This window comes from Poecilia latipinna, unplaced genomic scaffold, assembly GCF_001443285.1.
Source record: "Poecilia latipinna isolate Pla-1442-1.1 unplaced genomic scaffold, P_latipinna-1.0 Scaffold2177, whole genome shotgun sequence".
Lineage (NCBI taxonomy): Eukaryota > Metazoa > Chordata > Actinopteri > Cyprinodontiformes > Poeciliidae > Poecilia > Poecilia latipinna.
The window spans coordinates 54,474-80,576 of record NW_015114793.1 but is presented as its reverse complement, the minus strand read 5'-3'; the positions used below and the strand labels follow the sequence as shown (position 1 = coordinate 80,576).

The 26,103-nt window shown below is 38.0% G+C and overlaps 1 protein-coding gene across 4 annotated transcripts in view; it reads left to right on the top strand.

Moving 5' to 3' along the window:
* LOC106936583 (fibrinogen C domain-containing protein 1-like) overlaps window positions 1–26,103 on the top strand; it is an 81,204-nt gene that overhangs the window by 21,444 nt on the left and 33,657 nt on the right. For 2 of the 4 annotated variants that reach the window (XM_015017675.1, XM_015017674.1), the window contains one exon: window positions 23,043–23,126. The exons of the other annotated variants lie outside the window; for them this stretch is intronic. In XM_015017675.1, coding sequence (XP_014873161.1) covers window positions 23,043–23,126 — 84 coding nt within the window. The remainder of the gene's footprint in view (window positions 1–23,042; window positions 23,127–26,103) is intronic. 4 annotated transcript variants of the gene reach the window in all.

The following is a 26,103-nucleotide window of genomic DNA, read 5'->3' as shown; positions in this document are numbered from 1 at the left end:
TAATAGTTTGCCATTGTAATATCAATGTACATCAATGTAAACATCATATTTATCTGGGGATATTTTTGTTAAAGTCCATCCCTGGTCCATATCTATCAAAAGTGGTCAAGGGAAGCAACTGTGGTAAACTGATGATGTAGGCTGTCAAGGTTCATTGATCCAACAGATCCAACCTACTATAGGTCATTTTGGTGAAGACGTTAATGGTGGTCATGATAAAAAATACATGTAGGATGCTGCATGTATTTTGTGGATGTGTGCTGCTTGCTTGAAAAATACATGACACCAGAGTGTGCTTTGAAAAGAAAGTAAGCAGACTAAGTCGGTGTGATACTTTGGGCAACCGTCTGGTGGGATACCTTGAGTCCTGCCTGTCATGTGGATGTTACATTGACATGTATAACCCATTATGCTTCTTTTAAAGCATAAATGAAAGGACCAAATCCTAAAGTAGATTATTCAGCGATAAGTATGACTCATGGTCAGAATTGCACCACAGCAATGCAAAATGACATTTGGCAGGTATTTGAAACATTTCAGTGTAACCATAAGGCAAAAACTGCAAATCTGTAAAGTGACATATACTTATTTGAGTGTCAGTTTGAGCATTCCTCTGTTTCTAGTTGCAATGTTTATTTTTCATTGATTTAACACCATGCGCACTGAGTAATTTTATCTGACAGTCTGTTTTACCTTTAAATGTGGATAAAATGTTTGTCATTTTACAACATTTGCTTGAGTTCTTTTTGCCTTAATGATTTGACAGTCCTGACAAATCCTCACTTAGTTTGCAGCAACATAACTCAAAGTCTGTGAGTTGGCACCAAGATTGGTTCTTTCTACTCCACTTGTTTGCAGTGGAAGAAAGTTGTTATATTTCATCCATCTTTCGGGTACACACCGCTTTCAGTGACCAGCGTGGCACATGGATGTTTTAACAATGAGTTCACATTGGTCCTCGGAATCACTGGCGTCAAGAAGCAAGCTCGCTTAACTCTGGAATCGGCTTTTAAACAAAAGTAGGTGAAATAGGCCGAACCATCATGTATGATTTAACTTGAACTGAAAATGTTTTTTTTTTTGTTGTTTTTTTCAGAAAGTGAAAACCAAAACCCACAGAGCATGAAATAAGAATGGGAAAAGCGCAAATACAAAATAATTAAAACTTTTAGAAGCCTTATAAATATTTTCTGGCCAAAACAAGGATAGACTAAGAATAAAATGAATTTAGGAATGTTTTCATGTACCCAAAATGAACCATAAAAATAATAATAATAATAATAAAAAAAATCTACCATTCATTGTGTATGTGTGCATCATTAGGACACCAACAGGTCTTCCCATGAAGATAAGGTCACATGAATGGTTGTCCTGCTGTGTAAAAAACTGGATATTTTTGTTCTATGGTTTTTAAATTAGAGCTTTAATCCTGTATGTTCTGTTAGACTGACATGATGTTGTGTTCATAGAGCAGGTTCAACTCATGATTTATTTCTAGTGTTCTTTCAGACAGAGCTGAGAATTCAATCTACAATATTAAGTCCAGCTGGAAAAATTGCAGAGAGTCCTGTTGATAAGTGGGGGGTCTTACTTTCCTAGCTGAGTTAACCAGCTGGAAATTATGACGTCACCTCTGCTCCCAGTAATAATGGTAATGAGAGTTCACAGTGGGAAGTCTGGAAAAAAAAAAATATTTTTAACATTAAGTATAGTTCTGGGAGAAGAATGGCAATTTGTTAAAATCTCAGAAGGTCGAAATAATCAGATCAGTGAATCGATGAGAGGTATTCTGGTCAGCACGATGTCTTAACCATTTGACTGCCACTTTTTTTTGTAAATCCTACTGATCAGTTATGAAGACATTAAAAAAAGAATATGAGAGATTTCATTTGCCAAATATTGTTCAGGATTTGGAGGATTTGCAACAGAAGCAGGGGCAGAATCAGAAATTGTGTCAATGGTAGATAAACCTGGAAAAATGATCAGCAGCAGCAATCTCATTCATGTAGCACGGGTCTTTAATCTTCTCCTCATTTTAAAGTTACTTTAATTTCCCTGCCGCCTCCCTCGCTTAGGGAATTGAATGTGGCAGGCTTCTGTAACATGCTAACATAAGAAATCAACTAGGAAATTAATCGGGGCCTGCTAAGCTGTGCCCGTCGGTTGAACCAAGCGTTTTGATGCTAAAAAATTAGCATCAATGCTAAAGTAAGCTACAATGTACTCAATAGCATGTGGAGAGTCACAAGCATGTTGAGTAACATGGACTTACTCTTTTCAATATCTTAAAATTAGTGAATAAGCTAAAATTAGCCAAGATCCTAATTGTTGTTCAAAAAACATAAGATTTCTTCTGCTCTATTGAAATACTACTTGACTTACAATAAGTACTACTCAATATGAATTGTGCAGTTATGTTTTTCTGAAAAATGAATATGCTATGGCTGATGTGGTTCACCAAAAGAGAGCAATGGTTAAACCTCATGTACAACAAAATTCATTCAGTCAGTCAATTTAGTCAGAGACTGACGACAGTGGATTGACTTATGCCAATAGACAGTGGATAGTTATTTTTTTCTAGAAAATTTTCAAATTTCATACTAAGGATTTTAATTCACACTGAAAAATTATGAGAAATAATAAATTTATGTAAGCAAAATACAAATAGTTTCAGGAAATATTCATATTTCCCACAATGCATTGTGAGACCTGTGTCACAGCTCTGTTGTGAAAGGCTTCTCCTCTCCTTCTCTCTGCCTCTGTCTGGGCCCCGTTTCGGCCCCGTTACCATCGTAATCAACGACTCCAGCTTCAAGTGTGTGTGTGGGAGAGATGGAGACAGTGGAGCCTCCATTGACTTGTATGGGATTTTGTTGTTTTTCGCAATTTATGTCATCATTTTAACTCGGAATGCCACTAAAAACAATAGCACACTTCATGGGAGTAAGCTGCACGTTTTGATACCACCTTTGTCAGGGTGGATGCAGCGTTTAGGGCTGCAATTAAGGGTGACATAAGAAGAATAAATAACAGACATTCTATTGGGTGTAGAACATAGGTTCCTGCCCATAGCAATGCATAGGCAGGCCCCAATCAGACTCGCAGTATTTCAATAGCGCCCACTGCTGACATTGATTTATTACAAATGCGGTAAAGATGAAGAGAGAAAGTCTTTATGGTAGTTTGATGGCTTGGTCAAACGGGAGAGGATGTATGAGAACAGGATGAGGCGATGATGACGGGATATGGACAGGGGGTCTTGGATTTTCATGTGCCGACCTCTGCTGACATTGTCCACTCTCAGGTCAGTAGCCTGTCAGTCAGCCACCAGCAAGGAAATGATGATATAGTATTTTTTTTGTTTGTTTGAATGTGATGTGTTTGGCATATATGACAGCGATTGCCTGGCTGTATTGGGATGGGTTATGAACTGCACAAATATGTAGTGCTGGCTTTAACTTGCACCGGGTTCACTTAAAACTGTATTTGATTGAAATAGATTAAGGCTAATTTTGCTATACTTTTTGTTATACTTAATATTTCATGCTCACATAAAGTGTCTTGCCCTTAAGTGTTATTCAATCATACTTGGAAGTCTTTGGGTGTATCTTTCTACTAGCTTTGCATATCTCGAGACTAAAGTGATGCTTTTAGTGCTGCCATAGAGTCAAGACATTTAAAACAATAGCAGGAAAAAAAGAGAGACAAAAATGACTATTACCTTTTCGCACCTCATGCTTGAAATATAAATTTCTAACTTCCAAGCTGGAAGAATCAATAGGAAGGTTCAGTGGAGTCAAAATGTCAAGCAGGAACAGAGTTTTCTCATCATGCTTATCTCAAAACCCAATATGGCTCCTGTGTTTAAAAATGTGGCAATAGCAAAGTACCAGCTGTACAGTAACAGTTCATCTAAACGTTAGTTTTTGAAGCAAAGATAGTTGACTGATCATTTTTCTTACAGCTAAATTGCTAACTATCTTGTAAATACTTGACAGCAACATTTCTTAAGACGAACAAAAGGGCAGTCCAAGAACCTCTAGTGATACTTGTTCCACCTCCAAGTTTCACTGGTGGTGTGTTGGAGGGGACATGCAGTTATTTTCCAACAAAGATACATTTTCGTAATAAAATACTCTGAGACTTGTGGTTGTAATGCAACACAAAATGAGAACAAGAGGTATAAATATTTTTTGCAAGGCACTCTGTCTGAGAGCGTACCTGGAAGGATACTTCACGATCCCATTTTGTTTGCTATTGCAAGTACTTTTGGGGTTTAATACTTATTTATCCATTCTGTAAAAGAAGACTAAAACAGAGGGGCAAGCAGATTAAGAGCTCAGCAGCAGCTTGGACACACACTTGGAGACACCAGAGGGAGTTGATGTAGACGAGGATTGAAGTGGATTACTGACACAGGACAGCAGCAATGTTGGAAGAATGAAATCGCCCGTACTTTACGCCGTGCCGCTTTCATAAAAGACACACACGAGGGGAAGGCGTATGTTTGCTTGTGGCCATATGCAGATACGCCGAGTGGCTGTGGGTGTCTCTCTGCGGGGGCTGCAAAGCTGGTGGAAGGGGTTGAAGTGGAGATTAGAGTGATAATGTACATCTGTAATCCCGAGCACTTTAAGAGGGCAACGTGTCAAAAACTTCCTTCATCCATTGGACCGGATGCCACGGAGATCAGTCATTGCCATGGCAACTGATTATTTCGACTAATCATCCCGACCATATGTGCCCGGTTCATAATTAGAAGTTGGCTGTAAGCAAGGCCACAGGTCAAACTGTGATCAGAGGACTGAAAGTGGGTGCAAACGAGAGAGTTCCCCACACCTCCAGCATCATCCGTTGTTTTTCTTAGATAATCGTTCACCTTGCTTGTCACATCTGTTGCAGCAGAGTCACAGGAACAGCTGGCTCTCGGCTCCGTATGCAGAATTTCTTCAAGATCTGATCCCATCATGTTTATTGCAAGTAGCTTGCTCTAAATGTCATTGCACACTGAGCACATTGAGCTTTTGATAGCCCTCTTTACCCCCTCCTTCCTTTCCCCAATAATAGATCTACAAAATGAAAATCTGGAAGCGAATAAAATGGATTTATGATTTCAATCAGACTGATAAGCCTCTTGAATCGCCCTTTTAGCAGAATACAGAGAAAAGGAAATGACTAGATGAGGAGAGTTTGCAAATGTGAGCTGAGGGATGTTGGGGTTGAGGGAGCCTCGGGGAGAAAGAGAAAGAGAGAGAGAGAAAACTTTTGTGGTTTGTTTCCAAGCCTAGTGCTTCCATTAGGAGTTCAGACACTTTAACTCCTCACTACAGTCCTCCCTTTACGACTCATATGGAGAATGATTCATTTCCCATAAGCCACATTCACACGTGTGTGTGGGGAATAGCAACAACAAGGTGCAAAGTGGTTTATCCATTATAGTCAGCTGTCTAGTTTGTCACTTTAGCGCATGGGAGAGAAGTCATTTGGAGTGAGATTCTTCTGTGTCGTTTACCTGTGAGGCAAAAATGCAAACATCAATGCTTATTACTGTAGAGAGGCTTAAATACTGTCTTAATACCATGAAGTAAAGTGTTTCTTCCTAGCTGCTCATCTTTTACGAAGTCACCACTGGGTGTTGAGAATAAACAAAATAAATCACATTTTTAATACAAATGTTTGACTGGATCAGTGATTAGAAATATAATTTCAATTATGATGATGGATTATGTAGAGAACACTGGAATGTCTTGGCTTTGCTTTCATTCATTGCTTCCTTTGTATTGAGAGACACTCATATTCAAGGTGTTTTCTTGTTATAAACCAACAGCATTACAATTTATATATGGAGGAATTTTTCTGCCATAATCCAAGAGCACACATTTTCAGTCTGAAAGCAGAATTTCATGACTTTTGTTCTCACATCTTGTAACACTTTTTACATTTTCATTTTGAAAGCAGGACTTCATGTGTTTCTTAAAATGTGTAATGCTTGTACTCAAAGCTTCTCCTCACGCTCCGACTTAGTCTCTGCTCGGATTCCCTGCTCGCTTACGAAATTTGGAACTGCCTTTTGGCACAGTCACCTAGCAACCTCTCAGCCAATAGAATGAAAGTATTGTACTGGGTGCGTTTGTTTCCTTCTAGCGGGTGTGCCTGTGTGGCTACTATCGATTGTAGCAACCGGCGCCACCCACTGGATGTAGGGAGAAACAACGACGGCTTTCTGCTCCATGGTACAATAATCATCCACCAGCAGTGTTATACTGATCGTTAACAGCATTCTCATCTTCGGCAGGAGTTTGTTCACTCAAACCAAAGACAACATAGTCACGACATGATTAATGATTATCTATCTAGCTATCTATCTATTATCTATCGCAACTAATTTGTTAAAAGAAAAAGTTAATTACCTCTATATTTTGCAGAACAAGGTTTTGTCATTTACTTCTTTAAACAAAAATCTTGTCTTTGTGTCAGTCTTGACAAGCACTGAATATCGCACTTCAGACTCCAGTCTCACCCTGTCAGAATGTGTCATTCCACATGACTAATCAATGCTTTTTACCTACCAGACTTCTGTGGTAACAATAAGCAATTACATTTACTTCTAATAGCATTGATGAACTTACTTTTGCTTTTGATGTCTAGACATTTCACAAATCTGTATGCACCTCATCCACTTACTTTAATTTAAATAATTCACTAAAAGTTGTTGTTGGAATAAAAACCCTATCTATGACATTTATTACTTTGATATTAATAAACCAAATTTTTATGTTTGTTGCACAAAATTTTATGTCTTTTTTTAATCTTCATCTGGCTGCACAAGTAACACTAAAGAAAACGGTTATTTCATCCAGCTATCTGCTGCTGTAGGCACCTTGAAGCTGGCTGCACCACAAATGCCGGTTGTAGAATAGAAAAGGTGTTTATTTACTGACTGGGGGTCGTTTATTTTCAAAACCATCTACATATATTTTGCATTTGATTTTTACTACAGGAAAAAAAAACAATCCTGCCAGTTTTTTCCTGTTAGGACAACACAATATTAGGGAAACAGGATTATGCAATATTCCTAAACATTATGGCAAAGATATGAATAGCGAATAACCCTGATCTTCCTTATTTTCTCTTTTTCAACTATCACAATGGCTTTACTCTTGACCCTGAGTTTTGTGATCTTAGTTTAAAAGGCCTATATCAAGTATAGGCATGAAGGATGGTGAAAGTCTGTGTGAGTTGCAAAAAATAGTTTACTGCAGAATTTTAATTAATATTGCTCCTAAAATATTATTCGCAATCAAATGATGCATTTAAAAAACGTTTATGATTGCAGGATTGCACACACTGATGTTGTGATGGAAGCTACAATTTCATTAATTGTGCTTAGTTTTGTTATGAGGAAAGAAAATGTAGAAGGCTTTAGGCCAGCAGATCAGCAGTTTGTGAAATAAAAGAGGAACGGACCACACTGCTTTAGTTTTAGCTGGAAACAGTCAGATCACACAAATAATTTTTCATGGCACTTTCATGCCAGAATGTTTTTGCAGTTTTGAAACCATAAGTTATTAAAATCCACTTAAATGTCATGATTACACAAGTATCCTCATGAACTGATTGACTTGGATGTGAGCATTTTGATGGTGACAGTTAAGGTATAAAGGTATACCAGTAGGGGGTCCATACATAGTCAAAAAAAAAAAAAAATAGGATTAGCCTTAATAGACTGAAACCAATTTGAGTTTTTTTCTCATTTCTTTGTAAATTTCATATCAGAAGGTTTGAAGATTTCTGTAGGAATGTGAAACATGGCTGTCGCTAGTAACTTTTGCAGTACTCCCAAAAGCTGTGATTCATCACTGCAGGCTGTCAGACTACCTGATGATGCACAGTGATAAAGCTTTTCTCTAATCAAATTTGTCACATCGTGCGAGGCAGGATCACAAGGTGCAGTCGCGGCCGACACATTTAGGAAAGAGCCTGCATGCGTGCAGACAAGCCACTTTGGTTTAAACACCAATTAAGCCTTGTGCTCCGGTTATATCTGCAGTCTATTAGATTGTCACCCATCACTATTAGCTGGCACTTGAAGCCCTCTGGCATTTTGGAAAAATAATTACATTCTCCCTGCGTCATAATTACCACTTTGAAAGTGGCTCTTTCAAACACTAACAAAGCGGGCACTCACTCCTCTGTCTCCCCATTCCGCTCGCCCTGAAGCTCCGCCGTTCTCATCTCCTCTGTTGTCTCCCCAGACACTAATGAAGTGGTTTAATCTCGTAACTCCAGAGGATTTGTCAGCAGAGGAGTGCATTAATTAAGCTCTTATGTGTTGTCGTTTTGAAGTTTTCCCATTTTGACAGACGACCGAACATTTAAACATGTTTGCAATTGTCGCTCTTTGACTGGGTTTTCTGGGACAATGTGTTGATGCAGTTCATCAAAAAGATACTAAAACAGTAATATATTTTTACAAAGGCCAGATTTTTCAGATTTCTTTTTCTTAACATTAACAATTCTACTTAACTCTAAAACAACATGCCTTAGTTTTGGCCAGTCAGAAGTTTTTTTTCTAATTACGCCTTGTATTTTACATTTATGTTGTTCTCTGTGTGTGTGATTTTTTTAAATTTTTTTTTATTTTTTTACTCAAGCTAACCATGTCTGGTTTATCTCCGTGGTGATTTTGCCTGGATTTCATTCTTCTAATGTTGATTTGGTTAACTTTTAGTGGCAGCGTTAGTTTTTCTTTTAAGTCATTTTTGCCAGTAATTTCCAGTTGTGGCATTTATTCAAAGAACTCTTAGAAAGCAAGCTGCTTATTTCTCCAGCTTGTGAGTGCCAAGATGTCTTCGCTGTCAGAAAGAAGTGTAGGCCTATTTTACATGAGCACTCGCCTCAGTTAAAGCTTTTAAAGTCCTTTTCTCACTTGGACAATAGCGTTGAAAAGTAGTTACTTTGATGTAGCTTTTTCAAAATGTCCCACTGTATTTATCTCTGTTAGTTGGGAAGGGAAAAGAGATTTTGGTCTGTTTGAAGTTTGAAAGCATCTCATAATGGTACTCTAAAGGATGCAGGACTCTTTTCTTTTATTTTTTTTTAAGCTTTACGTATGGTGAGGAAATGTGACGGTTGTATGCGTCTTATTAAAGGTTTTTTTTTTTTTTTGCAATCACAAGTGATTAAATTCACAGTCGAGGACAAAGACGGCTACAGAATAATGCTAAATTTAGAAGGTACATAAATTACATCCTTCATTACAGTTTCTCTTTTTGATGTTCCTGCAAGTCAAAATCTGAACTTTTCCTGAAGTCCACAGTCTAATAGAATCTTTCAGTTTTGATGGTTAAAACATCAGCTTGTAATTTAATTTCTTTTTTTATTTGTGTAATTCAAACATGATGGAAGTATATAATCTCACACATGAACAAGGAACGCCATATTTTTGTACCACAATAATCTTAAAATGCTCAAAAAGGAGTAGGAAGAAGTAAGAAACTTATGAACTTTGTGTGTTAAACTTTAAAGCAAAGCGAATTGCAATCTCAAAAACATTCATTCATTCAGGTTTATTCAGAACGGACAGACATAATGCATTGTAAATATAAAAAAACAATCCAATGCAAGTATCATGACATCTGCAGAAAAAATGCTCGTTTGCAAGACACTCAGTCTCTTGAAATTTATCTGAGTGTTCTTGCACACTATATATCGTAGTATGACAGAGGCAATAAAGAATTTGGTACAGGCTTGTCTGATTCAGCTGTAGCAGGAATATGTGAAGTTGTTAAAAAAATTGCTAAACCAATTTTTTTTTTCTTGAACAAATTTATCAATAAATATCCTTCTTCGCGACTGAAACTGATTCTCTCACCATGTTATGCAATTACATTAACATGTTAGTGTGACTGATACTTGCACTTGACAGAGCAGCAATCTAACCCCCACACAAAATTTCAAGAGGCCCCTTCATAATGCATGCATATCTCAGTTCTGCACTGAGTGCCATCCTCACTGATCAGTGTCGAAAAGAGTGTCAAACAGCTTTTTTGTTTTATTTGCCTTACTTTTATTATAGTGAAGGTCCAATTCAGAAAATAACTGCTTTTGTGATTTTTGAATATAACATTGTGCCCATTTATAGAAGGCATGCTTCATCTTTATCGTTGGTGCTTGAACGTATTCACATTTCATCACGCTACAACAATAGACTTCAATATATTTTACTAGGATTTAACATGTTAGGCCAACCAAAACTAGTGTATTATTGTCAAATGCATGGAAAATAACTTGTTTTAAAATATTTTACAACTGGAAACTGGAAAAGATTTCCATGCATTTAGCCTGAAGTCTTACTAGCTTTTCAGGCCCTGTTTTGAAAAAAAAAAAAAAAAAAAAAAGAAACCTCAGAGCATGCTTATGCCACTCAGGTGGTTCACATGGTTTTCACAGCACACAGAATTTTGCAGGTAGTCAATAAAAATGAAGCCTGGGTTTCATCACATCAGAGCAGCATGGTCCACATATTTTCCTTCCTCTGCTTGGCTTATGCCATACTTGAAACATGCTGCCTTCATTAATCTCTTTCAACAATAGATTTGTTAAAAGCCATATTTGGTTGAGAGAACTCGTGGATCTCTCACATTGTAGCTCCTCCAGAGGCTATATTGGCTTCTTGGCTGCTTCTCTGATTAACGCTGTATTTGCCCAGCATGTCGATCTAGTTTCGGTGGCGAGCTCTGTCTTACTGACTTCCTTTTTCCCATTTTCGGATTAATGGGACTCAAAGTGTGATTCAACTTGGTTACAGATAGTTGGACTCTATTTACAAATATAACTTCTGAAGGCAATTGATTCCACTTCGTTCTGTTAAGGGTTATTTACGTAAAGCTGACTGAGTATAACAATGGCACAATACTTTGTGTTGTTCAGCCACACAATTCCAACAACATTCATTGACGTTTGAAGTTACAACCAGACAAAACCTAGAAAAGTTAATGGGGGTTTGAATACTTTTACCACAACTTGTATGACTCTGAATCCCACTTTTCTCAATTTTTCTCATGCTGTCTAAGCAGTAAATGGACTTAATTTATATAGTGCTTTTGTACTCTTTGCTGACCACTCAAAGCACTTTACTCTACAGCCACATTCACTTAGTTGCACTCACAAACACGCAAACATTCACACACCAATACACAGATCAGCAGGCAATTTAGGGTTAAGCGCCTTGCACAGAGACACACTGACATGAGACGGAAGAGGATGATAGGATCAGTCTCACAACCCCCAACCCTTGATTGCAGGCTAACTATTCTTCCCATTGATCCACAGTCGCCGATGCATGTTATAGAAATGAGGGATGCACATGACTCTGATCCAATTAAGGGAACTTTGCAATATGAAAGTTGAGTTCAATTAAACCGATGACCTCCGACGACTGATATCTTCCAAAGTACAACTTCCATTTGGCGAGTGAACACGCAGCACTTGTCACCCAATAGCACTCAACCATGACTTGCTTTTCTCACATGAACTCACACACACTGAAATTTGTAGGTCTTTTTTTTTTTTCCCCCTTAATTGAACCCTTGCACTCAACACTGACGCTTCCAGATCTCAACTTACAGGCGCGAAGAGTGAGTGGAGTAAAGGAGCAAATGGCATGTTTGTCTTGCACCATCTGCAACAAAAATCGGATCCCTTTGCTCAAGCTCTTGTCAAGATTTAGGGTTCACCTGCATGCAAGTGCAGTCACAGACCCACGAAATGAGATCGATGGAGAAAGAGTGATAAAAAGAGACATCTTCACATGCACGCACGTATGAAAGAACTCCCTGAAGTGCTACTTGAGCCTGCAGTCGTGATTCATGCTGCAGGGTAGCTGTAGCGTGAAGCGAAGACACCAGTATCTATAACACGCATGTATTATTTATGAGTGGCGGTGTGGTGCTGCACACAGAGCTGTGAGCAAAGGTATACATTAAGGGGAGGAGGCTCCTTAGTTCTGCCTGTTAGAGGAAGTGTCTGACTTCTTATTACATTGCTGCAGTTTTGCTAAAATAGAAAAGCTGTGGGGCGGAGATCCATCTCGCCTTTTAATGGTTTGTCTTTTTGAGTGTGTGTCCGTGTCATTTCATGCCAAGGTTTGTGCGAGCCCCAGTGCTCGTACTTGCAATCACAGCTGTAAGTGGCCTGCAATTTAAAAAAAAAGAAAAAAAAGACGAGAGAAATTGAAGTGGGACTGGAATGGAGACAGACAGACATGTAGCAGTGCAAAGTTGAAAATGCAAGGAGTCCTTGATGAGAGCCATTCTGATTATTCCTGACGGGAGCGAATAGCATTATAATTACCTACTCGCTGTTTTATGGAAGAATGAATTTTGCTTCAAAACAGATACATGCCTCCCACTCCTCAGTTGTGTGTTTTGAAAACGAATCAGCAAGGTGGCCATTTTGGCTCTTCTAGGACCATCGCAGTGCAATAAGGATGTTTTCCCTCTCACTGAAGGAGTCGTTTCTGCATTTTTAATCTCCATTAGTCTCCAGCCCTGTTGGATAACTATCCAGCTTGGGTGCTCTGATGCTCTTGAGTCTAATGTTTCTGACATTTTACGCAGCCATATGAAAATCTTCTATAGCAAACCTGCATCTTGTGGATAAATTTTTGATTTCAAGTCAGGACAAGTCAAGTTTATTTGTATAACCAAATATTACAGCTGAGAGACATTCAAGAAGGCAGGAAAAACAACTCCATAAAAAAAAGAGTAAGAAAAGCTCACAGTTCCAAGAGAGACTGAAAGTCCTAAAGTCTTTTGCTTTTATCATTTTCCACATCATGTTGGAAAAATGTGGGGAAAAAGATAATGGTAGCATGAAAAATGCCTACATTTATTTACCAATTTATCAAGTAGCTACAATTTCCATCCAACCCATTTGTCCACAAATGAGGCTGTTTGTAGAAAGATGTGGTGCTCTCTCTCTGTGATTGCTTTGTAAAAGGAAAATGGAGGATAGAGGAAGGGAGTGAGAACGGCAGCTAAGGGCATGACGTGTACTGAAGTGGGAGGGGTGTCCCCAGGTGGTCTGCGTCACGTGTGAAAGGTGTATGCGAATACGAACGTCTTGTGACCACACATCGACTGTTCAGCTTCTGATGAAGTATTGGAGAACCTTAAGGTTTTTTCTGATAGCCGTGTTTTGCAAAGAGACTAAAGGAAAGGTCGCCAATCTCTTAACCCCACCAATGAAAACAACCAGAGTGGCACTAGCGTGTGATGCAACCTGCGACAATACTGTCTAAGAATGGATTATTATTTTAAACTTGATTGTGAAAAAAGACACTTTTTATGTCTCCATTTGTCATTGTGTGCTGCAAAGCAGACTGGAATAGATTCCAAGGATCCTTGTGTACACCTACAGATTGAAACAGAAGTCGTTATGGGAAACAATTTGAATAAACTGAAAATCAATTTTGGATAGAATTGTGACTCCAAATATTACAATCAAATCAAATAATGAGGCAGTAAATACAGATCCCCACCTCTGCTGGGTATGTAGATTTTGTGGTTTTTGTTGAATAGATGTTGAATTGGTTAGATAAATTATGCAATTTTGATTGAAAAATGTGGAATTAGAAAAGAGGTGTCAGCAGTATGTCTATCAATATGTGGCTAAAGAAGAAAATTGCTACTTGGTCATTTTACTTTTTTTTTTTTTTTCCCAAAAAACAGCCTGACATCATCTGTGTTCTGGGAAAAGACAAAAAGCACTCTAAAGTCATGCAAAATAAAACCCCTCATGCAAAATAAAACCCATCATTTAAACCATGAGTTGTATTCCAAAAAGCCATTCTGGCTTCCAAATGATTAACTTTATAGTAGGAGCTGCAATAAGATGTTTTTGCATTCTGGTGTGTATGTACATCTCGGGGACAAAGGGTTACAGACTCTAGCCCTGCGAGAGCTCCAAGGACAAGCAGTGAAGGGTAGAACGGGTGATTTGTCTCAGGATTGAACTTCCCCCTCCCCCTGGTCGCTCACAGTCCTTTCCGCTCTCTTATCTTATTTTTGTCTTAGTTTGAAGGTGAGGGGCAGTTCTCAGTGCTGGCTTGCATAGGTTTTGTCCAGCCAATAGCATTTTAAGGAATTTACAGACTCTGTTTGGTGCGGGTTGCTTGAGCTTCCACTCGGAAAGTCGCAGACGTACTTTATTCTAAACGGAGTGAGCACAAATCAGTTTGTTCTTGTATACTTTTGCAGCCATTTAAACAAATGCCTGAACTCTTTATTTTTGCTGTTTACTGGCATGAGTCTCCAAATAAACATAAAATCTCATATTCTCAAAACTGTTAGCTCTTGGATTAAAACTAAAACTGTGTGAAGCCAATGAATGCATTTCATTAAAATCTACTTTTCTGAACTGGATGGCTGCTTTAGTTGTGTATCTAGATGTTTTATTTGTCAAGAGTCTAGAAAATGATCATTATAACCTCTGTCTCCCACTCCATGGTTCTCCTGTGCGTTGTTACCCAACCCTTATATTCCTTGTGTTGTTTTTTATTATCATTAATATTATTATGCTAGTGGCCATGTAGCACAACAATAGTGTCAAGCTTTCACATTTGTCATGCAAGCAATAGTCTCATAGCTATTATGTGACCCTTCATATTGTTTTAGTCTTTTAAAAGATCCAGACAAAAGCAATACTATATCCAAAAGAGAATTGACTTGGGTACACTAAGCGACCTTCATTGTATACATGCGTAGGAGAGTTTAGTTATTGCCAAGTTTCCAAATTAGAGCTGAAACAACAAAAAAAACTTTGAACCGTTTACAACTCCTACTGATTCTGTTGTTGAATGAGTTTATGCAAACAGAGGTTTCACTTTGGGAGCTGCTGAAAGTATTACGTTACTGTAATGAAGCCTGTTATACAGTTTAATGGGCAATAGGAACATTATTATAAGATTAAAACGTGATCATCAAACTAATTATGTCAAAGTGAATATAAATTGCAGTTGTTTTAAATTCCAATTTGCCCCACCATGTTAAATTATGCATTAAATGTGATTAACAGTTGATGGTAAAGCTGAGGTCAATTTAGTGCGCCACCCTTTACTTTAAGACTTGTAGAGTCAAAAAAAAAAGTAAGCTACAAGAAAAGTTTTGTCTTGCTTCAGCTCTAAAGACTCTGAATAATAGATGTCATTAACATGCATTGGTCTTCAAGAGGTTACAAATCCATCCCTAAGGCTTTGGGACTCCTGCAAACTACAGTGAGAGCCATTAATTCACACAAGGAGAAAACATGGAATGGTAGAAAACCTGAGGAGTGCCTGGCCTACCAAAGTTATTCCATGAAAAACAACTGCTGACCGAAAAGAACAAAATGTCCTCCATCTCCAATTTGCTATAAAACATTTTCTATGATTGCAGAGTCTGTTGGGAAATGTTTCTGACTGATAAGACAAAACTAGAACAAGCTGTGTGTCCCATCTGATCTGGTATAAAACTAAAACAGCATTTCAAAAAAGATCCTCATAGTGGGAGTCAAATATGATGGTGGTGGCGGCATTGTGATTGTCTGGGCATATGTTGCTCCTCTAGGACCTGGATGACTCAACATAATTAATGGAACTATAAATTGTGCTCTCTACCAGAAAGGAAGGAGAGGGAGATTATCCAGCCATCAGCTCATGATTTTAAGCTTAAGCAGATATGGGTAATGAGGCAGAACAATTATCCAAAGCACAGCAAGAAGTCCACCTCTGAACTGTTAAAAAAAATAAATAAATAAAATTGTAATGTCCTAGTCACATACAAATGCTGTGTAAACTGTGGATGCTCAAAAACCCCTCCAATGTAGCTAAATTAAAGCAATTCTGCAAAGAAAATTGGACCAAAACTCCTCCACAGCAGTGTCATTGTCAATTACCTGCACACGCACAAATCTAGTTGCTGCTGCCAAGGATGGCACAATCAGGGGACAATTACTTTTTCACCCAAGGCCAAATTTAGTTGGGTATTTTGTTTTCCTTCAGTATATGATGCTTAGTGCTTTGGAAACATCATTTTGTATTTTCATAGCTGGCTACACAACAATTTGTCCAAGATTTTGCAGGGTTATGTGGCTGTACCTATTTAAACAGGAGTTTCTTTGCAGGTAATATTAAGAAGTGTTGAGTTGTGTTCATTAAATCTTTATATTGTATTTCCAGAATGACATGCTGCTTCCCATCTCATCAGTGATTATGGTCAATAAGTGATAAAGATTTCTGATGACCTTACAAAAGTTTTTCTATGGATTTTGGTGGAATTTTCCCATATTGGAAATTCAGTTATTTTGCCTGAACAAACTATGCGGTGTGACATTAATAGTTAACAAAACAACATTACACATGGTGGACAAAAGCAAAAGTGCCTGACCTGAAAATCCAGACAAATGCATCGGCTCTTGTTTGCAACGTTTGTACCGTCTGTCAGGATGTATTCTCTTGAATATTTTCTAGGCAACCAAAGTAATACTAAAATTGTATTTAAATATGTAGTTTGATGTTGGATTCTTGTAAATGTGCCTATTGCTATATTAGCTGCTACTTTTAGTATACACATGAGAGAGGGCTATGGTAACATCTGAATCTACTCGGGTGTAGTAGCAGACCAAGATTCCAGATGACAGCAACGGATCTGGTCAGTCAGTAGCAGTGGTGGATTTGCTACAAGAGCTATTTATTGATTCTGTGGCAAATATTCGACTAAAACGCAGTCATGTAAAAAGAATAACACCGATATATTTCATGTGCATCAGTTTGTTTCCATGGAGACTCGACACAGTCAGGTGGACAAGCATTGTTGTTCATCCTCAGGACAAGATGATCGTTATATTATTTCATCCTGTATTTTGATTGTTTATGTTCCTCTGAAAGTGTTTAGATAACAGAATCAAGATCAACACAACAGCAGATTTTCGTCCAAAGAACTCCTGAAGCAAAACAGATCGCGGTCGCTTTTTGAGATTTTGAAAAAGTCTGCCTAAAACTATAGTTTCTGCCTAAAGAAATAAGGAACTACGCAATACAAGAACCTTTTATGCATATTGATTCATTCTCATTTATACTTTTATATTTTATAAGTTAGGGTAAGGATTTTGAATATATTTTGACTATCAGTCAATACCTGGAAGTTAACTTCAACTCAAGATTGATTGAACGGTAACACTTTATTTGAAGGGGGGTGAATAAGACATGACACTTTCATAAACATGACATAACACCTGTCATGAACACGAATAAGCCTTCATGAATATTTATGACTGTTGTCATAAAGTGTCATTCGGTAAATTATGACACTTTTAATACAAAGCTGACATTATTCTAAATGTCTTTGTTATGACAACTTGACATTAACCAAGAAATCATTACTGATTAAACTTTACCTTTAATAACATAAAGTTACCTAATTTTTAAAGTGCAATCAGTAATACTTTTATAACAAATTTATATCAGTAATGATGAGCCGAGTGGGGAAGTTATGAGGGAGAGGTCAATTGTGTCGCAATTGTTTTTTTGTTAATCTAATGGGCGGCTGGAGATGGAAACACCATTAAATGCTTGTGTTAAATTCTATTAATAAAAATATTTTTTCCTTTTATTTGAACAGAATATTTTCGAGGAATATCTCACTGTTGTTCAGTTAGAAATTAATTTCACCTGTGTTATTCGTTCTGGTTTTAGGTTGCTTGTAGAGGGTCTAGTCAACATCCCGTCTCCCTCTTTGAGATAAACAAAATAAAGACCAAACATCGTGGTGTGTCCTAATCTGCTTTGTGATCCCCTTTTTTTCGTCTCCTGTCTTCTCTCTTTTCACCATTCTGTCAGTTTGAGTCCTCCCATTTAGCATCCTGCGAGTCCCGTTAAATGATTAGTAAGCCCACAAGTGAATATATGCAAAGCCTCTTCCACTCCATCAGTGGCTTAGTGAGGAGAGAGCTTAAACACACCTTGCTAAATCCCTGTCACACACATTCCTGTAAAAGTGCTCTGTAAAGTGAGCTAATATGGCAAGTACAGCATTTTTAGCCGTCCAACCATCAAACTCTGAGGTGATGTTGGGATTCTTGTCTGAAACAGTTGAAACTTTAGATTTTTTTTCTTTTGTCCAAGAACACATTCCCATCCTTCCAGGTGACTGGATCAGATAATATTATTTCTGAAGGTTCAGCTAATCAAAGTCTCCTATTGAGTTTCAAATCCTCTTTGCTGGTGGGGTTTCCGGAGTCAGATTAGGACTAGACAAAATGTGACCGAGCAGTCATCCCAGCACCAAGACCGCTCTGTAAGACACATATGGGTACAGATATGGGTCTTTCACTTGCGGTGCCTGTGTGTATGTATCAGTGTACAAGCTGCAAAGAAGCCCCGGTGTGAGCATCAGCCGACACGGGGATAAGAAACTAAAGCTGTGATACCTGCTGCTCTGAGTTATGGGCAGAGAAAGTGTCAAGAACCTCAGTGTGTTTCAGCTGCAGCGCAAAACCTTTGTTCTTGGTATTTAACTTCCATTGCCTGTGTGTGTGTGTGCGTGCGCTCTCAATCCGGAGTAAAGCGCATAGTGAGAGCAAACTTTGTGTCGACGTCTTTGCATGAAATACTGAACATGCTTCTGCTTTGACTAAGAAGGTCTGCAATCTAATCTAGTCAGTGTAGCCAAATCACTGTGGCGTCTCTGTTTGCACTGCTGCACTATAGCTCCTCTGTGTATTGCAAACACAGACAGCTGCAACGTTTTTGGCAGAGCACACATAGATTTCTATTGCTGACCCCTAAGGCTGCTTCTTAGAATGCAGTGCACCTCCCCCACTAACAACCACGATCACTTTAGTTTTTTTTTTTTTTTTCTCTTTTCCGTCTTATTATACTTATTTGCACTTGCTCGATGCATTAAACATTGGAAAGAAATGCTTAGAGCAAATTAATTGTTAACTACATGCAAAACTCGCACTTACTAAAATCTGTCAAAAACAAATATGGATTTACAGAAAAAAAAAAAATCCTACATTTTGGGTCAACGTGAGTGCATGTAAATGTGCAGATTTACACGAACAGATTTATTTTTTTAATTCGACCATGATATTAACAGCTATTTGCACAATAAATAATTGTTCCAAGAAAGTTATACCAGACTATATTATATAAATGAAGTCTAAACTTAGAAATGTGCACTGGAAAAGTTACAGCACTCCTGTAAATTAGGCTGAGTTACGATCCGTTTAAGAATTAGCTTTTAAAGTGAACAAAATGTCCGTCCGTCTGTCCGTCCATCTAAGCTCATTTGGGATTAGGCACGTTCAAGAAATCCAGACCTCCAACTCTTCATCTTTTATTGCGAGATTTCAAATATGTATAGCCCCTCTAGCATGTTCTGGTTCCGCCTCGGGGGTCTCATCCCAAATAGGCGTGCACGAAAAGCCAATTATTGTGAAGTCAAAGGAAAATCATACATTTTCCTTTTTTTTCTTTTTTTGTGAATAAGAATATGAATAGTGTGGTTCATGTGTTTATTGAACCTCCATGAATCAATACGTTTAAATCTTCCTTCATTGGATTTAGGTCTGGACTTCAACTTGGCCATCCCATCATGCACAGAGCCTGTAATGGATTTTTGTTTTTCCATCTATTAATTTGATGGATCTTTCCATTAAGTCTGACCCTTTCATCTTTTAATCGGAAATGTACAACATAAAACTGCCACCACTTTGTCTGGTGAGTTCAGGGTGATGTGCAGTTTGTTTTTCTGCTATGTAGATCCTTGTAGGCCAAAAAGTTCACATTTGATCTCTTCTGACCAGAGCACATTCCTCCATTTTTGCAGTATCTCTCATATAGTTTGTGGCAAATTTAAAATCAGACTGTTTATGGTTAACTGTCTCCTTGTTGGTCATCCACTAGGCCATGTGTCGCGTACAGAATTAGTAGATGTTTTGAGAAGAAATGAATGTGGTTGAGGAGTACGAGTACCTTGGCGTTACCAACAGACTGAAACAGAGATGCAACAGTGAAGCTGGAGAGGTTGCCAGTCTACCTTTGAGCAACATAGAATTACGCAACCATGCACATACACGCACTCATACCTAAGGGAAATTCAGTGAGACAGATTAATGTAACGGTCACATTTTTTGTGTACCTAAGGATAATCTATGCATGCATAGGGATTACATGCAAAGTCCATGCAGAAAGACCCTAGACTGGGATTTGAACCTTCTTGACGCATGGCAACATTGCCACCAACTGTGTCACTGTGCAGCCCATATGTTGCCTTATTTGATCAAATCCTATTAAAAAACAATTAACTTTTGTGCCTGACATAATGGGGAAAATTCAAGTAGTGTAAAACCTTTTGTAAAGCACTTTATAACAACTTTGATGGCTTATTCATTTATCTTGAAAGTATAAAGTACATAATGGGAAGACCAGTTCACTGCTTGATCCTAATTCATTACATGACCTCAGAAAGTGAGAGTTTTGTCTTGTTGGTAAGTGTTTTGGACCTTAACTACATGAGTTAAGAGTTGCTGATTCAGGTGTGCTGTAAAGAAATTCACTGCCGATGTAATAATCACTACCATGCATTGTTCTGTGATCCTCGTTCTATTTGCCTACAAAGTAATAATAAGAGACCAAGAGAAATTCTGCCTTGTTAGTTGAATGGCAGCATTGATGTAACAGACCAGATACCTGCTGAGGAGATGGCCAGACTGAAAGCATAGAGGCTTTTCTCTCATTGATTTGTGTTGTACATCTGCTTTGTTCTGCTCATGAGGGTCAGGATGAGAGGCGTGCTGCATACCCTCGACAGGTTGCCAGTCCATTATCAAGCCAGCACAGAGAAACACAAGACTAACGACCATGTCCATTCATGCTTGTGCACGCTGTCCATGTAGGATCCGCTACTAATTTAACATTTCTGTTGTTCTGGACCAGAGTACCTGGAGAAAACCCACACATGCTCAAAGAGAACATGCAAAGTCAAGATTCAAACCCAACACCTGAGGCATCAGGAAGGCTCCTCACAATGCGATTTGGTGTAGTCTAGCAGTTGGCACAGTTTTATCAACCTTCACCTCATGTGATTCAAAAGAGGAAAAAAAATGATGTTACATAGTAGTGTTAGTCACTTAGACAATCTGTTCTTTTTGTTTTTGGACAAAATGAAGAGGAGCCCCTGATAACAGCAAGCTTGAAATGCTTTGACTTCTCATTAGCACACTGTATTGGCTGGAGCAATGATGCCTGTCATATTTCATAGTGGATCATTTCATTTGTTTCCTCCACCCTAGACTATTATGCAGACCATAGCTAACTGCTACCGTCATGGACAGCTGTTATCCTCTTCAAATGGAACATGCCCGGCTTTCAATGCACAAAAAGTTATCTATTTTGGCTGCTTATTCTGTTCTTGGTGTTATTTGCTCACATTGTCATCTAATGTACATACAGTTCTTTGCCATTGCATTCATATTGCTTACATTTTTGCATGTTACAATCACAGATCCTTTTGTGTTTTATTGCAATTTTTATGTGATAGATGGACACGGAAAGGGACATTTCTTTGTCCATGTTTACTTGCAAAGAAAAATGTGTGGTTGCAATATGTAGTGAGCTCCTAAGGCAATTTTCTTCTTTGCTGAAGACCAAAAAGCATACTCACAGCTGATTCCGCCACTCCCTCTTTTACAATTTATATGGTGGGTTCAGTGTGATATGCTCTGTTTTTTTGGGGTTTTTTTCTGCCACATATTTTGATTTCATCTGACCATTTCATCATCTTCAATATGTTTGCTGTTCCACTTACATGTGGAAAATTAGAAACAGACATTTTAATTTTTAATGGCTTTTTTTTTTCATAATTCATTTTTTCTTGCCGTTCTTCCTAGAACGGCGACAGCAACTGTCAGTAGCTCCTCCTACCCGAGTTGTCAATCTTTGTAGCTCCTACAGAGTTAGTAGCAATAATTTTCTGATAATTTATTTTACCAACATTCCCTGACAAACGTTAAAGATGTTGAAAAAATTACTGTATTTACACTGAGATGGATAAAATAACACCTGAATTCAGTCACTTGCCACTGAAAACAGACACCAAAATGCCTGCTTTTAATATAATAAAATACCAAAGAAAGTTCAAGGGGTCTAAGTTAATATGTCAAATATTAGCATATATACAAGTTTATTGTACAAAGCGAAAGAACAAATTTCATTGCAAACATTCCTTTTATTTTTTTTAATGCACTAAATTTGTCAACTTGCGTGCGTGTGTGTGTGTATGCTCTTTAGTGTTGGTGTTGTTGTCCCAGGCTAATTGAGCAATTCGATTGTGGGAGCAGTAGTGTTTAAGGTCATGGAGCAGCGTGCTCCCATGGCTCTGTCAGAAAGATGCTGCTTTCATAATTACTCTGCTTTTATCTGTAGCGCAGCTAAAATGACTTCTAGACAAATGCACACAGAAAGCACAAACAAGCTCGAATACTGAAGAGTGAAATATTTAGATATTGCAAACTAACGCCCACGTTCAGCTGCATGCCTGAACAATTGCTTGCACACTAACACTTCCCCAACAATTTAAAGTCCTTTAATTTTATAGATGAGGCATTTTTGAAACCTCTTTCATGAACAATTGAATTCAGTCATGCATGATGAGAATGCCTGTTGGGTCTTTCTGTCTGCACATATTCGCGTGTAGGCGACTGTATTTTATCAGACCGAGCAGCTTTTATCGCCGAACAACAATTTTAGATTAGATGTGATTGCTTGGTTCACATAACACATGCAACACTTTCATTTCTCAGCTACTTGAATGCTGATCCAAAACCAGTGGCCCAGTGTGGGTATTTGCACAGGCACGCATATGTCACTTTCAGTATCTGTGTGTGCGTGCGCGCACATGCACGCTTGCATGTTTGTGTGCATGTGCTTGCATGCCTGACTGCACATGTAACTTGAACAAACGCCAACACTGGTGGCCCTGTCTGTTTGTTTCACGCAGACGTTCTGTGAATGTGTGCCCAGCTCCTCTCAACTCAAACATCGCTGGTCAGACTCAGAAACCGCCAGGGAGACTCCGGCCAAGGTAAGGCCCAGTCTCCACGTCGCACATAGTTCTGGTTGGAAAGCTACATATATTTATTATGGACATGAATATTGAACACAGTTCGGGCTTAGAATCATGTATCTCTTTAATTGTGGCATGATTGCACACGAAATGGCTTCAACATGCTTGCACAGGTTTGAACTTACCACAATTTATAAATATATGTGTGTGTGTGTGTGTGTAATTTAATTTGGATGCCCGTTTTGAAACCTACACATTGACTATAGTTTTTGTAGCCATTGATGATATCAGTTCAGTTTGGACTAAACAAATCAAGTTTCTGAAATTACTCTTTGTTAAAAAATGGCAGACTATGCTTAAAAGCCAAGTCCATACCAGCAAACTGAAACAAAATTGGATTAGATTATTAATTTAAGTTAATTATGGCTATTGATTGATGACAACAATTGTGTGATTAAAGGTACTATTCAACATTTAAAAATATACCTCTACAATTATTCAAATCCATCATTTCGGCTGAGTTATAGTTGAACATTTATTCTGCACGCATATGTTGGTGCAGTATTCTCCAAAAATGAAAACTCATACAGGGATTTTTATCAATACTCGTACAGATGAACCTGCTCTGCAAGAATAACTTTTAAATCAGCCGTTTTAATAACACAACATACATAACATACAAAAGGTGTGTGACTTGCAGGGGTGAGGACGGCACAATTGGCACACACACCTTTTTGTCCACTTCAGTGTCTTGGTTGACTATAAAACTAGCTTTAAAGGCTCATGGTATTGTGACATTCTTGCCCTTGGTGAGCGACTTTTAGTGACTGTTTTTATTAAGGATCTTACGGAACATAAGCTATTATGTTCTGTAAGTTCTCAGAGAAAACCAAACATGAATTTAAAAAAAATAAGCATATCGTTTGAGAAGCTGGAATGAGAAAATGTTTGATATATCTTTAAAGGGAAAGATTAAGGTAGAAAAAAAAAAAAAACATCAAGTAAACTTGTTCTCAACCCTGCAATGTTGTGTTTATGCTTGCATTCAAACAGATGCAGCATGATGTGGAATGAATCCCTTCATTGTTCCATGTATTCTTTTTTTATTGTTGGCGTATATTCCTCCCCTTTCCTTCCAGTAAAAAAAGGAGGCACTCAATGAAAAGTGACTGGCTCAGGTGCAGGGGAGATTAGCTATCACTGACAATTGGTTCTCATCACAATCCGCTTCCTGGCTGCATGCCGGCAGTGTGAAGGATTATTTCATATTACACTTTACATTTTGTCAGTGAGCAGCGGCGGTGACGTGACCTCAGGTTGAGTACTCAGATACATACAGGCATTAGATGGATAAGGCCCTGCAGATTTCCTGAACTCTGTGATGGGATGGGAGGAAGAAAAGGGGATTTGATTATATGAGAGATTTGGCGACAAGTGTGTGTTGAATGCAAATGTAAAAGTGTATGTTAAAATGCAGGCACATGAAAACTGGAGGAAAAACTCCCTTTTACGAGTTTAATGTTTGAATATGTGTAACTTCCTTCACAGTTTGAAGAAAATCTCCATATTTTTCTGAATGGTTTGTTTTTTGGTTTTGTGTATTTGGGCAAAATTTTGTGTCTTGCCAAAGTTTTCACACCTAGAATCTTTTCCCAGTTTTCCCAGTTACATCATTGTATAATCAACCTTATTCAATGCAATTTGCAGTCTGCTTAAATGTGACCAGTTGTTGTCACTGCTGAAAAAAGTAAAGATGTGAAATTCATCATTTAGCTACTTGCTACTTTATCGTATCACCATCTTTTTCTAATGTATTTATTTTTTTCTAATATATGTTAGAATATGCTGACTGAATGTAAATTAAATTATTAGCTGTATTAGTCACAAAAACAATTCATGCTGCCAGTTTCACTTAATGTTTCGAGCATTCTCCATGCAGAGGTGAGTGAAGTATGTGGATGGCCTGAGTTATTACCGAGTCATTCCTACCGTAGTTGAGTCCAAGTTGTATTGTTTCTGTATTTCTGGTGGACATGTTTGATATACATAAGTGTGTGGGAACTGTGATGCTGCCATTTTTAACATGCCAAATAAACCAAAGCCAGCGATCCGATATATATTGTGATTGAATAGGTTTTTTTCACATTGTCAAATCTTAAGTGACGGTGATGTTATTTTTCTGTCAAATGATGTCTTCCTATGCCATTGATGTTTAAAGGACAAGTGCACAATGACGTGACAGAGATAATATAGACAGCTTGTATTATGTTCCTTTCAGTTCACAATTATACTGAAATTACATAAAATCCAGATAAAAAAAATAATTCAGTTTGTGGCTAAAACATAAAAACAAATGGGTCAAAACTTCTTTAAGGTACACTAGAAAAACTAACTGGTAAAAGCTTCTTTTGTGCCACTTTAAAGTCTTTTATCTAACAAAGGTCTGCCAGTTCTCATGTGTGACGGGATGAGTCATTTCCATAGAGATTAATTTTCTCTGATTCTCCTTTTTCAAGAACTGTCCATCAGAATCCCCCAGCTATCCCCACAAATCCCTCTGAGACCAGAGGAAATCTGAAAGTCAACTACTAATTACAGACTGGCCTAATGCAGCAGGAGACATTTTTAAAAAGTAACAAAGAAAAATCTGTGTTAAGAGCTTTTCTGTATCACAGTCTCTGTCATTACTGAGCAGCTCTGAAGAAGAGTTTAGACACCATGTATTCTGTGGGGACATGAAGCTTCCTGCTGCTGCATGTTATTTTTCCATTGACCATCAAACTGATAAGGCAGCAGAAAAATTGTGTGCTTCTTGCGCTTTTCCATTTCGTTGTTTGACTTCATGTCAATCTGCGTTCGCAATAAAAACCCCACAATAGTCAATCTCTTCAAACTCCTGCATCATGTCACCTTTACGCTCAGACCAGTTTCCAACCATTTCATTTGTTACAATTTTGGATATCATGTAAATTTACTATGAATGAATAATTAATGA